Raw genomic sequence first — 13,145 nt, 5'->3', positions numbered from 1 at the left:
TTTTTTTATCATTATTATTTTTATTTTTACCAAAACACATTTTGGCACCACCAAGTGGTGAACAGAGATATTGATGAAGGCACATTGTCAGGCACCTTTCAGAAAGAAGTATACAAGTGTTAGCTGTGCCCTTGCTAAAACATTAGATTATTTTTGTGTCCTTCCCTCACCACACACACATTCAACAAGCTATACAAACATACTATCAGTGGTCATGAAACTCAACAACCAAGTCAGGGCAAATGAAAAACTTTTTAAACACCTAGTTCCAAGAAATAATTCTAATGAATCAAGTTAGCAACCCAAATTTCATTTGCAGTAACAACGGTGAATTAAGAACTCAAAACTCACACTTGGTCAGAATGCTGAGAACACCACCAGCAAGTAGGAAACAGTCATTACATGTCAGGTTTTTAATCCCATGACTAATGCAAACCATATAAATACTTCCGGAAGTATACTGGTCTCTCCACTGCTCCTTCCTATTAGTTCCACTAATCTTTGTTTCTCTGATTGCATTCAGTGACAGGGATGCTTTACAGTAGTAGCTGGTATTCCTTCCTTAGAGAGGAAGATCAAGTTTGAATCCTTCATTTTTTTCCAGAGTCTGAGAAGCTAGGTCACTCAGTACCCGAGTGAGTTTCTAAATGACCACTCAGTTATTACACTAAAAAGGTTCTACCCTTCAGTCATACGTGTAAACAGAAATGCCTGTGGGAGCAGTGCTTTGTGCCACTAGTGTAACTCAATGCTATCAGAATCCAGTGGGTTGGACAATATGACGCTTTTATTCCAAGTCCCCTGATCTGTGAATCCCAAACTGATTCAGACACAAGCAAGTAACACAACCGTGGAAAGACAAGAAATTACTCCAGGCATCTTTAGTAACTTAAAGCTCCTGTGCTTCAAAGTCTAATAGGAAAAGTAGAGACAGACTAACTCGGTCAACAACACGCCTGGACTTTCTGTAAAAAGACTTAAATTTGATATATAGACACCTGCACCTTCTAAGATCTGGTATTTTGCACAGAATACTACTAGCAAAATATAAAAACATAACAACAAAACTGATGTACCCTCCCTAAAGCTGCCCCTGCTCCAAACCATTTCCAATACAAAGAAGTTGTCCAAGTAAAGCCTCTCAATGATGTCCAAAATGAATTTCCGTATAAGTTTATAAGTATCAGTTCTTTATGGTCAGCACTAAAAAACAGATCTTAGTGAAGGTCTGGTAGGTGTAGTTACAGAAAGTACTTACTGAATGTAATTCTGGAAAAATCTCTTCCATGGCAAAGTACTCCATAAAAGTGGCAAATCCCTCATTCAGCCAGAGATCATTCCACCATTCCATAGTTACTAGATTGCCAAACCACTGTGAAAGATGAAAAATGTCATTATTTTTCAGAAATAAAATTAAATTAGTACAGTAACATCCATCCTCAGATTTACCTTGTGGCTCAGTCAAAACCACAGTAATGCTTTTGCATGAACAGCTCCCTAAGTACACCACAACAGAGTTCCACTTACTATTGTACTGCAGTAAATATCTTCACTGATATTCTGAATAGTTACAATGCACAGCCTAGTCACAGTGAACAGGGGTCAATTTAAGTTCAGAGTCCCATTTTAGGAAAAAAAAAAAGAAAGAATGAAGATTAATGATCTCTCCAAGCCTAGTACCTGATGGGCAAGCTCATGTGCTATCACTGCAGTTATTAACTTTTTATCCCTTGCTGAAGAAGTATTGCTGTCAAACAAGAGTGTTGTTTCTCGGAAGGTGATCAAGCCCCAGTTTTCCATTGCACCGGACTGAAAATCAGGGATTGCCACCAGATCTGGAAAAGATATGGAAGAAGCTTTTGAAAACTGCTAGTTAAAGCAATTCTGTATTTCAAGTCTACTTATTCTATTACATAATCCCCGAAAACCTCATTATTTAAATCCTGTGGTGTGGACATCTGCTCCACATCTCAATCACAGATGTCCTGTAGACTTATAGCCATGTTTTGTTAGCAGTACTCCTACACAGATAAAGTACTACACAAACACTGCCATAGAGCTAGCATAGAAGTAATGAGGAAATGGGGCTGCCTCTACTTAAAAGAGATGTCTTAGAAGACTGTATTTCATTATTTTTCCAGTCAAGCTAATATATGCAGAGAAGCCAGGCTGCAAATTTTGCACTGGTGAAAATAGTTCAAAGACTGAGAATTCTTATTTTCTTACTAATGGACATAATGTTAAATTTACAACTAAATACTTCTTTGATGTCATGTAAAAGTATAAACAACAGTGTCAATAGCTCACAAAAAAAAATTCAGCATTGGAATCACTTAATACTCATGCTCAGTCAAGCATTTAATCATTTTTAAGATAATTTTAGGGGAATTTTATTTCACAGATGCTTTATGGTATATTTTTTTAAGCACACCTTTTCAGAACAGAAGTTCCCCTGCATTTTTGAGAAATGATTATGGCTTCTTTTTCTTCTGTTTAAAAAAAAAAGTTCAAAAGAACTTACCTAATTTTTCAAGAGGGTAGTTTATTAAAAAGTACTTTTCATAAAATTCCAGAAGTTTCATGGCTGTGTTCAGGGCATACCCAACTTGGTTTAGATGCCGTGGTACGGCATACACTGATACCTAGTCCAAATAGAGAAAAGATTTAGAAACATACAGCTAACAAAGCTTTGGAAGTAGAAGAGGAGCTGGCAAACATTCTTGAAACAAATAGGACAGTGCTTTGGGTGTACACATATAAGTTACAAACACGAATTATGAAGCTGTCAATGAGTTTATTTTTTTTAACAGACATTATTCACTAGTCAAAATACAGACAATCCAATTGACCAATCTGTATGCAAAAGCAATTCAAGGCTGACAGCTTTAAGAAAGGTGTTCAAGAAGGGTTTACATGAATGGAAATTGATCCATTTCCTTTTTTATTCCCTCATGAGTGTGTAGTATTAAGTGAGCATATCTACATACCTCAATTCATTTATAGGTTTAGGCTATCAGTATGATAACACTAGTATCATGTGCAAGAAATTATCTCAAGAAATAATAACTGGCAGAGTCCATCAATTTCCCTGTCTTAGGTATGGCCACATTAGACATGATGTAAGAAGCACTCAAAATCTGAGAGGTTACAATCTCCCTCTATGCATGCTGAAGTGGCTATATCAAGAAAAGAAGTCAGTCCAACCTACAGCATATGGCTTTTGTTTCCTACCTATGATGAGTATGAGAAAGGCAAGAAAATAAATAAATAAATTTAAAGAGAGACAGCTTGCTTGTTGGTTTGGGGATATTTTTGGATTTGTTGTGGTTGGCTTGTTGGCTTGGAAGGGGTGAAGGAGAACTTAAAGTGGAACAAACATACCAGACTTCCATTTGTTTCCTTACTGATATTTTTCAAGTCTGCAACAACAAAGGCTACTAGGTAGGTGCTCATCTTCAAACTCACAAAAAACTCATCTTGAACAATTCCACTTATCACAGGAGTAGTGGCTTTCTGCAGGTAAAAGGAAAACATTTAAGGCAGAGAAAAGAACATGAAAAGACATGCAAGGAATAAATGTTAATATAATCTCTAGGAAGAATTTATAAGCAAACCTGCAGAACATCTTTATATTTCAGTTGTATTTCAGTGGGGCAGATTACACTCACAACCTACTCATGGCATAAAAACTGAAAGCGACATAGAACATTTACGCCTATATACTCCAAAATTATTTGTCAAACTTTTATTATTAAGTGTTAACAGACAACTGCATTGCTGGTAAAACCATAAATCTAATTTAGTTCACACCCCAGTATAATTCAAGAGAATTTTAGGCTAGATCAGAGACATAGTTCAGCATAGCCTACTAAAAATACTGGCATTGCACAAGTTAAACATTACCTAGCTTCTAGCAAAAGACAAATTAGACATACTCACTAAAACAATAGAACAAAAAAGCCCCTCACACATAACCTTACAAATCAAAAGAGACTGCATTTTAAAAAGTAAAGAAAACATACAGTTGCTTCAAAGCAAAAACGTGCCCACTGTAAACACACACTGCCAAAAGTAACTGTCTGCTTAGTCTTCTGAAGTAAGATACCACGGTGTATTTTAAAATATTTTCAGTACATAAGTTTTTCTTTAACATTAGTCCTGGGAAGGCATGCTATATGCCTTGAAGTGCTTTTCTGTAGAGTCCTTCATAGACAATAATAAAGTGAAATGTTTAAAACAAGTTAAGTGTAGAATAGTAAAGATCTGGAGACAGGGATGGCAGTGTATATGCCATCTGAAACTTCACAAATTAGACAAGTGGTATGCAAGGCAGAAGAGGAAGAAGCAGATCTAAACGTAATTCAAGTGGTATGACAAACAGTAGTGAGAATCAAAACCATAAAAGTGCAAGAGGAACCACATAATTTAAAAGAGAAGTCATAATGCAGATGTGGCACAAATCATTGGAAGAACAATTCTATGTATAGAAAGATGGGTAGTAAAAAAATGTTTTTCTATACAGTACAGGAACAGCTGTGGAAACAATAGAGAAAATACATAAAATCAATGTTTAAGATTATACAAATGTGCATTCTTCACTGCAAGCAGAATGGTTACGAAGTCACATCTCCCAAGTGTTCATTTTTCAAACGGCCTTCTATCTCCTTGGAAAATGAGCAGTGCAATCAATGCTACTCTGCAGCAAGAAAAGCTAGAAACTTACATAGGTCCTGAAGTAAAGAGGAAGGAAAAATGCCTTACAGTAAAAGCAGCTCATCAGCATGTTTTCTCCCTGCGGATGACTCCTCCTGCTGCACACACTTAAAGTACACAACTTCAGTATCCACAGGCAGCACCAAAAGAGCTACTTTATACTTTGTTGAGCAGGTAGCAGCTCCTTCCTAAGCACAGAGCCACTAACATGCTTTGTAGGACTGCCAATGCAAGGCAGGAGTTATAGGAGTATGCTAGACTTAGGCAAGTTTCAATCTGTTATTTCCAGATTCAACTTGCATGACCCGAGGCATGAGAGTCAGCTCTAGACTAGTAACAGGAAGATTCTTGGGGAACAAATAATAACTCACCAAACTAGAAATTCAGAGTTGCCCTTTCATGAATGCTGTTTAGATCACTTAGGTAAAATCACAACACCACAGTTTGAGCTCCAAGTAACTTCTCTGCAGATTCTCACACGAAGGTTTATGAAAACCCTTGTCACATCTACTGATGTTCACTGTCCACTGCATCAAGTAACTCACTTGCACAGTTTGCATGAAGATATTATATGAAACCTCACAACGTATGCAGTAGTTTCCCAGGTAACTTCCTCCTCTTCATGAAAAGCTGCATAAACACCTTGCACAAAAGACATGCAATCTAAGTGAAATTGTAGGAGAAAGTAAGGAAGGTGATGGAGAGGCTAGATTGACTCAACAAAGCTTTTACTGAAGAAGGCAGCTATACGTGCTGCACAACCACATGTGGCAGGGGAAAAACCTGAAGTACGTATGCCTGCTGCTACTCTGAGTGCCCTTGCTTACTCTCCTGAAGTCAACTACCACAATAAGCATTAACAAGCACACTAAAGAACAGTGGGCAGGCAATTGATACCAAAATAGCAGCACGTAGTAACCCCTGGAAACGCACTCCTTCAAGATCTTGAAGTGTCCCCAACCATTTTCCTTCAATAGACAACCACAATGACAACAAAGAAGAGTTTATGGTTACTTTGCCTTCACTTCATCCGCCAATCCCTATCTGTCAAGCTGGCAACCAAGAAGCAAGATTCCAGAGGTATACCAGGTAATTCTGTCTCTAATAACAGGGATATAAAATGACTCAGAATATCCTTTCCCATCTTCTCTATAATGATGTCATCAGAGATGAGCAAGAGAATGAAGAGACTATCGGGATTAGAGTAGCAGTGAACATTCTCTGGTAGCATGGTGCAGCAGAAGAGCTGGAAACAAGCCAATCTAGGATTTCAGAGAAATCCTAAGTGTCTTCCAGAGCATCTGTGGAACATACACTTAACAATAGGATAGACTTGTAGCAACTATATGCAATTAGCTCAGCAACGTCAGCTGCACACATGCAGCAATGGAAAACCATAGTTCACTTTTTGTACATGAAGAACTATGGAAATTGTTGAAAGTTGCCTTAGCCTCTTGTCCAACACCTGGCAGAGGAAAGTGAGTGAGTAATCTTTCTTGTTTACATAAACCAAGAGATTTGTCCAGTAGAGTCTGTTTCTTCTTTCAGTGAAGAAAAGATCAGCAAATAAAGTGCTTTTACGTGTGAACATAGCATAAAGTGCTGCATTCCTGTTAAAGTAATGGCTGAGAATCACCACAAATCCAGGAACATAAATATTTCTGCACTGTGAAAACTGTATTATTTCTGAAAGTTGCAGGTTTTAGCCTGGTTTTCAAAAAAAAGGGTAGCTACATCAGCACCTGAACTTATGACAACCTTCTGGAACCCAAACTGCACTGTATACACGTATGTCTCACCAACAACAATGGTGCAATTTTTTTCATTACTGGTTGGATCAATGTTAATGGTAACGAGTTTCTGTTGCATGATGAATAGTGATAATGTTTTGATGACAGAGGTTCTCGTTCAGACGCTGACTAGGTAATAAGTTAATCTTGTTGGTCTGCCTAAATGAATTAGGCTTCTATAAAGGTTTCTCCAAAGGTTTAATGGTATAAAGCATCACAATAAAATTCAGATACGCTTCTTATAAGATTTTGTCTGAAAACATCTAGCTGAAGGAACTTCAGATTCCTCATTCATATTTTGATGTTGATTCTGTTCACACCCTGCCCCCTCCCATTTAGGCTCAAACACACATCCTTCATGATCAGGTGTTATCTTTCAAAGGACTATTGCTAGTTACAAAGACTATTGATAAAGATATTCCAGTATTCTGCATATGTGCAGAGTCAGCAAGCATACGAAAATTCAGAACACAATCTTAAGGACTGTTGAGACCGCTGCAGCCCGCAACAGAACTCCTGCAAGATAATCATTTATTTACATTCAACAGGAATCCCTCCACAGCCATTCAACTGTGCCTACAATAACACCCTACATTGTGCAATGCATCGAACAGTTGTTTTCTCCGCAAAGGTACTTAGTTCAAGTCTTTGACAAAGAGATAGTTGTTTTATTGTAACATCATACAGTTCAAGAGTTATCTGTTCAAGTCAATTCCAAGGATGTTAATGCAGCAAAAACACAATACAAAGCACTTAAACGGATTACCTATGTACTAAAATTCCTCTACAAAAGCAGGTACCTTTGGCATATTTGACAGAGTGGTAAGTTTCTCATCTCTTTTGATCTTGATTAAAAAAGTGGCTTTAAATGCTGGTTCATCAAAGCATGGAAAAGCAGATCTTGCTGCTAGAGGTTCAAACTGAGTAGCTGCAAACCACCTAATGGGAAGAGTAGAGAAGAGCAAACTGAGAATTATAAAGAGGACAAACATTAGTTTATTTGGGATAGAACAGTCACTTACATACCCTTCCCCCAAACCTTGTAAGAGCTTGTTACGGAAGAAGCTTTCTGAATGGTAAAAGATAGGGTTAGTTAGTAAATGTTTCATTAACAAAAAAATTTTTAAACCACCAAGAATGTGTTTATTTGAGGATGAACTTGCTTAGCTGTACTTTTTCTTTCTTAAAAAAGAATATACCTGAAATAATACAACTACAGATCAATCCCCAAAATATATGCCAATCAGTTTCCAGTAAAAGGGAACTAAAAGGAGATTGGAAGTTAAACTAGTGCACCTGCCCAGTAAATGAAAATTTTTAAACTTCAGCAGCAGATGGGGCTACAAAGAAGCTTCTTCATCTAATTGTCGTACCTCCTCCTGAAGATGTTCCCACATTTCATCTAACTGTATACCTGCTCCCTTTGCTGGCTAGTAAATGGATTCTGTGTAAGTTCATGCACTGTCTTGTACCTAACCCAGCAGCTAGTCATATCACAGGAAAAATTCTGAGAAGTCTACATTCCTTTTCCAGTATTTTGACACTAACTAGCTACAGAAATTACATCCTTTCCTAGGTAGGATCTCTGACTTGTATTCTGACTCACAAGACAACTCTGGGAGCTCAACAAGAAGTTTGCAAATACAAGTCTTGTATTTACTAGAGCTAAGCAACAGAGAAAATAACATTTTGTATTACTCTTGTTTTGTTGTTTGTTTGTTTAAACCTACTACCAAGTTATTCATGTGTTTGTTTTGAGGTTGGTTTTTTTTCCTGCAACATGACTCCAACATTTTTGGAACTACAGTTTTTCTGAAGAGGCACACTACTGACATTTCGCAAGATTAATCCCTATGCCTCCTTTTGACTTCTTATTCTTCTCTGGCCCCTCATCAACAACCCTGAAGCTGGTGTAGTTAAATTTCTTTTCCTTTTGATCCCTCACCTCAAAATTTTACAGAAAAAGTTAATAAATAACTGTTCTCCATAAAAGTATATATAAGGTCCGTTTTTTTTCCTTAAACCTCCATCTGGCAACAGTGAGTTATTTTGCCATCCGATAACTTTAATGTTTTCGTAGCAACATAAAAAAATCTTCTAAAGAAAACAAAACTAAACTGGAATAGACATTTTCTTGCAAAAGCAGCTTGATAGCTTGAATTTTATACAATACATGCAGTTACAACAGAGGCTGTCAAACCCCCAATATTTGTAAAACCAGTGACATCAAGCATACGGAGACAAAGCCTGACAAAATAGAAAAGGCAGGCGAGGCCATGGACGTGATATCAGCAGTTATCTGAAAAGCATTTACCGAAGTGTGTACAGTTAAAGCATGTGCCACATCCTGTTCCTGACAAAAGCAGGTAGCACTCGACTGAAGGGGGACAAACACTCAAGAACTTACTGACAGATCATTATTTTCCTCCGTGAACACTAACATTTTGTCTTTCTACTACAGTAAATATAAGGAGAAAAGAAAGCTTCAGCTGCATCACAGTAGGAAAACCCATGAAACTTCAAAAAGGGGCTAGCGATTCAAGTGATTTCTGACTTCTACACTTACTATCTTCCTACTACCACTTGCTTCATAGTAACACGTCTTTAGTATTTGTGGTAGGATACTTAGCTTTATCTCATTTCAACTTGTAATTATGTTCTTCTGATGTACCCATACCCTTTGTGATTCTTTATTATCCAAAACATTCCATAACACAAAGACAACTTGTGGCACTTATTTTATAATGACAAACTTCCGAAGCTTATCAGCAGTTCTGAAAGTCGCAAGAGGTTCTCTCTAATGATCATGCACACACTATAATGTCTTAGTATGTGCTCAGGAATAACTCTCACATAAAAAGCTTAACAACAGAAATTAGGTAGGGGGATCTGTACAATCACCTATGTTTGCACCTCAATAAAACACAAGCACTTTTACTAGAGATGCAGGAAAACTGAAACAGACCTACAACTCTTTAACCCAAATTTATTTCTTAAAAGTCTTGATGTCTTAAAGAAAGCCTCCTAGACTACCTAGTGTGGGCACCAATAGGAAAAAGATCAAAGAGAAGAGAATTCCTGCCTCATCTCGGTTGCTGACCAGCTCAAGAGCCAATTTACTGTTCCATAGTTCACCTGCATGCATCAAGTTTCAAATGTATTTGAAAACAACTGTTGCAGCTAACTTATTTCCTACAGTTCAACACTACGTCATAGACCCACCAGGATCTAGATAAAGGGAATTTTAAAAGCAAACTGTGAGTAAATTTTAGAAAAATGAAAGAATTTTCATTTAAATATGTCTGTTGTTAATGCTTAGGGAGCATTAACAACCTGAAACAACAGATCTTCAGACTGGAGAAGAGAAGGCTCTGGGTAGACCTTATAGAGGTAACTGAAAATAAATACAGTCTCAGCACAATTCTCTTCCCAGGGAATAATTTAAAGTCTATATTGTCAATCTCTAAAAGCTTAGGTTGGTGGTACTAATTCTAAGTTCTGCCTTCCCTTTTCTGAAAACAAAATCTACTTATTAATACTCAGTGAACATCCAAACAAACTCTTTGCTGTTGCAAAGATTTGTAACTGATAACACCGGGTTTTATTGCTTTTTCCTTAACATACCACCTCCCTTTTATTTTAAGCTTTAGACCTTAGCATTTCTTGGCACAAGCCAGTAAGTGTTTTTTGTCTTTATTTAGCAGTTTTGTGGCACTTCGAAACTACTTTCCTTTCAGCTGGTCCCAGACTGACTCATACTTTTCTTTCCATCTTTCATTTACTGCACTGCTCTATTTCCAGAAACTGCATGGGCAGTTATATATCAATAAAAGCATGAACACTTCCCTTCACAGTTCCCTTAGGACTGAGGGATGCATGTCATTTGGTCTCATGGACTTGTGAATGTTTACGTCCCTCAGATGGTCTCAAACCTGATCATCTTCTATGATGGTGCGATTTTGTTCCCCCAGTTCCTGCCTTGAGAGTCAGGGTCATGAGAGATGCAGGAAAAACTTTCAAAGAGAGAAAAATTAAACAAACAAAAAGCCATGCTATAGTGACTTAAAACTGTACTACACTCAATTGATGGAATCAGTTGAGTCCTGACTTAATGAACTTAATCATCAAAGACATTTTTAAGGTAGATCACTCAGGATTACTGAAGACTGATTTTGCTCAATAGGAATCAGTTAGATGAAACATCGAATACAAAATGTAATACTTGTTATTTCTAATATCAAAGCACAATCCAGACACAACAGAAGACAGGCGTCTATGGGCATACCTTTGCTTAGAATTTTCGTCCTTGTAAGAAATTTTGTAAAAGCCATAATAGGTATCTGATAAATTAGACGAATATTCTATGTAGACAGTGTAATTCTGGCCTACAAGGAGAGCCTCAGGAGCCATGATTGCAATCTGGTCATGCAATGGATATTCCAAGAATTCAACTGGCTTTGTTTGATGCCCTCCTGCTGAACTAAGGGTTGCCTTGGTGATATTAAGTCCTGAACTGTGAAGCACAATCTTCCGAGTTGCCTGGATGATGTTAACCATGATCTTCACAGAGCCTGAAAATTTCAGAGTAGTTAGGTTTGGCTGCAAAACAAGTTCATAATGCAGTGGCACAACATCCCCAGGAAGTCTGACTTTTGCCCATGGAAACAGTTTTCCATTGGTTGCCAATGGATATATTAGTTCCATTGTATGATTTTTTTTATGGCAGCCTTCTTTGGTAAAGGTACATTTGGGAAGAAGATAAAGTGTTACTATTAATGAAACTGCAATCACAAGAACAACTATGCAAACTGCCATGGACCTCACAGAGGGCACCAAACATGATCCACTTGGATTTTGCCTATAGACAGACATGTTATTCCGGAGATCTGAGCTTCTATTCATGAAGGACATCCCCAGCAATTTTGCTGATGACTCGTAATCCTCTTCATCATCATCCATCTCATGCTCTCCAAGGCCACGCACCAAGAGTCGGGAGCTCCTTGGTTCATATTCTACTTCATCAGGCTCCAGGGGATGTAAGCTAGGCTCTTTTGCCAAGTCAACAACATCAGGCTCTTCTTCAAACATGCTGTTTTCAATCATATTCCTGGGTAACTGAATTTGATCTAAAAAAGAAAAGACCGTACGTTACAAGATAAACAAAAGGCATCATTATAATACTTCAAAGATAAGTTACTGAATTAATGAATGAGAAACACTTCTACAGCACAATCAAGAGCTCTTCAATTTTCTCTCAGGTTTCTTTCCAGCAACATATCTGTGCTCTTCTGCCCACTCCAATTTTTTTTTGTTCGATAGCTTCAAAAGGATGCTTCCGTTGCGCATACTCAATCACGTCTTGCACCATAACTGGGGATTGATCAGAGATATATCACTGCATTGCACTCCCACTTCTCTGATGTCAGTGCCTTGACTACATTTCCTCTACCCCAGTAAACCATGTAAACTCTATCTGTATTCAGCTAAATTAGGTAAGTTGTGATATTTTTTATATTGCAGAGTAAAGCACAGGCAGCCGATGCATTTCTAGATGTGTTTCTGTATATTCTAGTTACTGAGTTCTTTAATAGGGAAGAAAATCTGCCAATGTGTTGGCAACTACATAAGTAAGATATCTTTTTGACATTTTTAAGCTACATTTTTTCATACACACACCGAAAACAGAAAGAAATATTTCTCACATAAAAATGGTGATATAAAAACTACAGTTCTGATCGACACCTTCATGAAAGACTGAGCTCATACAACCCTTGAAACAATCCATACAGGTAAGGAATTAAATCAGCACCAAACAGACTATTTGTCTCCAGAAAATTTGTCCTTAATAGATAATGGATCACTCAACATAAAAGAAGAAATATTACCAAGTTTTAAAAGCATATGCTCATATTCTACATGCAGTTATATTTTAATCAAACTTCTGGTCATGACTATAACTCTTTATGTAAAAGGTTATCTTTCAGCTCATCTTATCTGCTCAGTGGAAAGTGGAAAAAATTAAAAACACTGTTGGAAAGAAGTATATATAGGGAATGGGACATGGACACAAAAATGTAGCTAACTTAGGAGGTAGGAACATTTTTCATGCTGTATTTAATCCAAAGCACTACAAACAACATAGAAACAATGTTGATTGGGTTTTGTTGAGCTGCCACAGTTGTCTAGAGAACAAAAAATTCAAATGGAAAAGCAATCTATATGGAAATTTCTCTCCCTCCAAAATAAGAAATCCCACTACCAACTTTCTGAGGCCTTGAAATTACAGTTACTTTGAATTAGTCTCCTGTCACAGCTGCTAGCTAAGAAACTAAACAAAACTCAGATCTAACTGCAAGGCTTCAGAATTGAACCTAGTCTCTTTCAGACATGAAAGTCTATTGATAACTGAACAATAATCTCATAATGCTTCTATCCTCCACATTGTATATTTTCAGAATAAGAAAGATAAATTTTCTTTGGATCTAAACATATTGAAAAGTAGGTTGACTTTTATTAACATCTGACAAGAAAGTACTTTCTCACATCCTATGCACAGCCTAGAATATCAGTGTTCCAATGATATGTTACCGGGTTTATCCATATTGCTAAGCTCCCAACCAGTAACTGAGGATAACATTACAC

At 37.2% G+C, this 13,145-nt stretch overlaps 1 protein-coding gene across 2 annotated transcripts in view; it reads right to left on the bottom strand.

The window, feature by feature from the left end:
- LNPEP (leucyl and cystinyl aminopeptidase) overlaps nucleotides 1–13,145 on the bottom strand; it is a 61,465-nt gene that overhangs the window by 24,260 nt on the left and 24,060 nt on the right. For both annotated transcript variants that reach the window (XM_069879973.1, XM_069879974.1), the window contains exons 2-7: nucleotides 10,789–11,629; nucleotides 7,304–7,442; nucleotides 3,382–3,513; nucleotides 2,522–2,642; nucleotides 1,681–1,835; nucleotides 1,259–1,372 (exon numbers count right to left, since the gene is read on the bottom strand). In XM_069879973.1, the coding sequence (XP_069736074.1) occupies nucleotides 1,259–1,372; nucleotides 1,681–1,835; nucleotides 2,522–2,642; nucleotides 3,382–3,513; nucleotides 7,304–7,442; nucleotides 10,789–11,629 (1,502 nt within the window). The remainder of the gene's footprint in view (nucleotides 1–1,258; nucleotides 1,373–1,680; nucleotides 1,836–2,521; nucleotides 2,643–3,381; nucleotides 3,514–7,303; nucleotides 7,443–10,788; nucleotides 11,630–13,145) is intronic.

This window comes from Phaenicophaeus curvirostris, chromosome Z, assembly GCF_032191515.1.
Source record: "Phaenicophaeus curvirostris isolate KB17595 chromosome Z, BPBGC_Pcur_1.0, whole genome shotgun sequence".
Classification (NCBI taxonomy): Eukaryota; Metazoa; Chordata; class Aves; order Cuculiformes; family Cuculidae; genus Phaenicophaeus; species Phaenicophaeus curvirostris.
The sequence above is the reverse complement of the archived record's forward strand: the minus strand, read 5'-3'. Positions and strand labels throughout refer to the sequence as shown.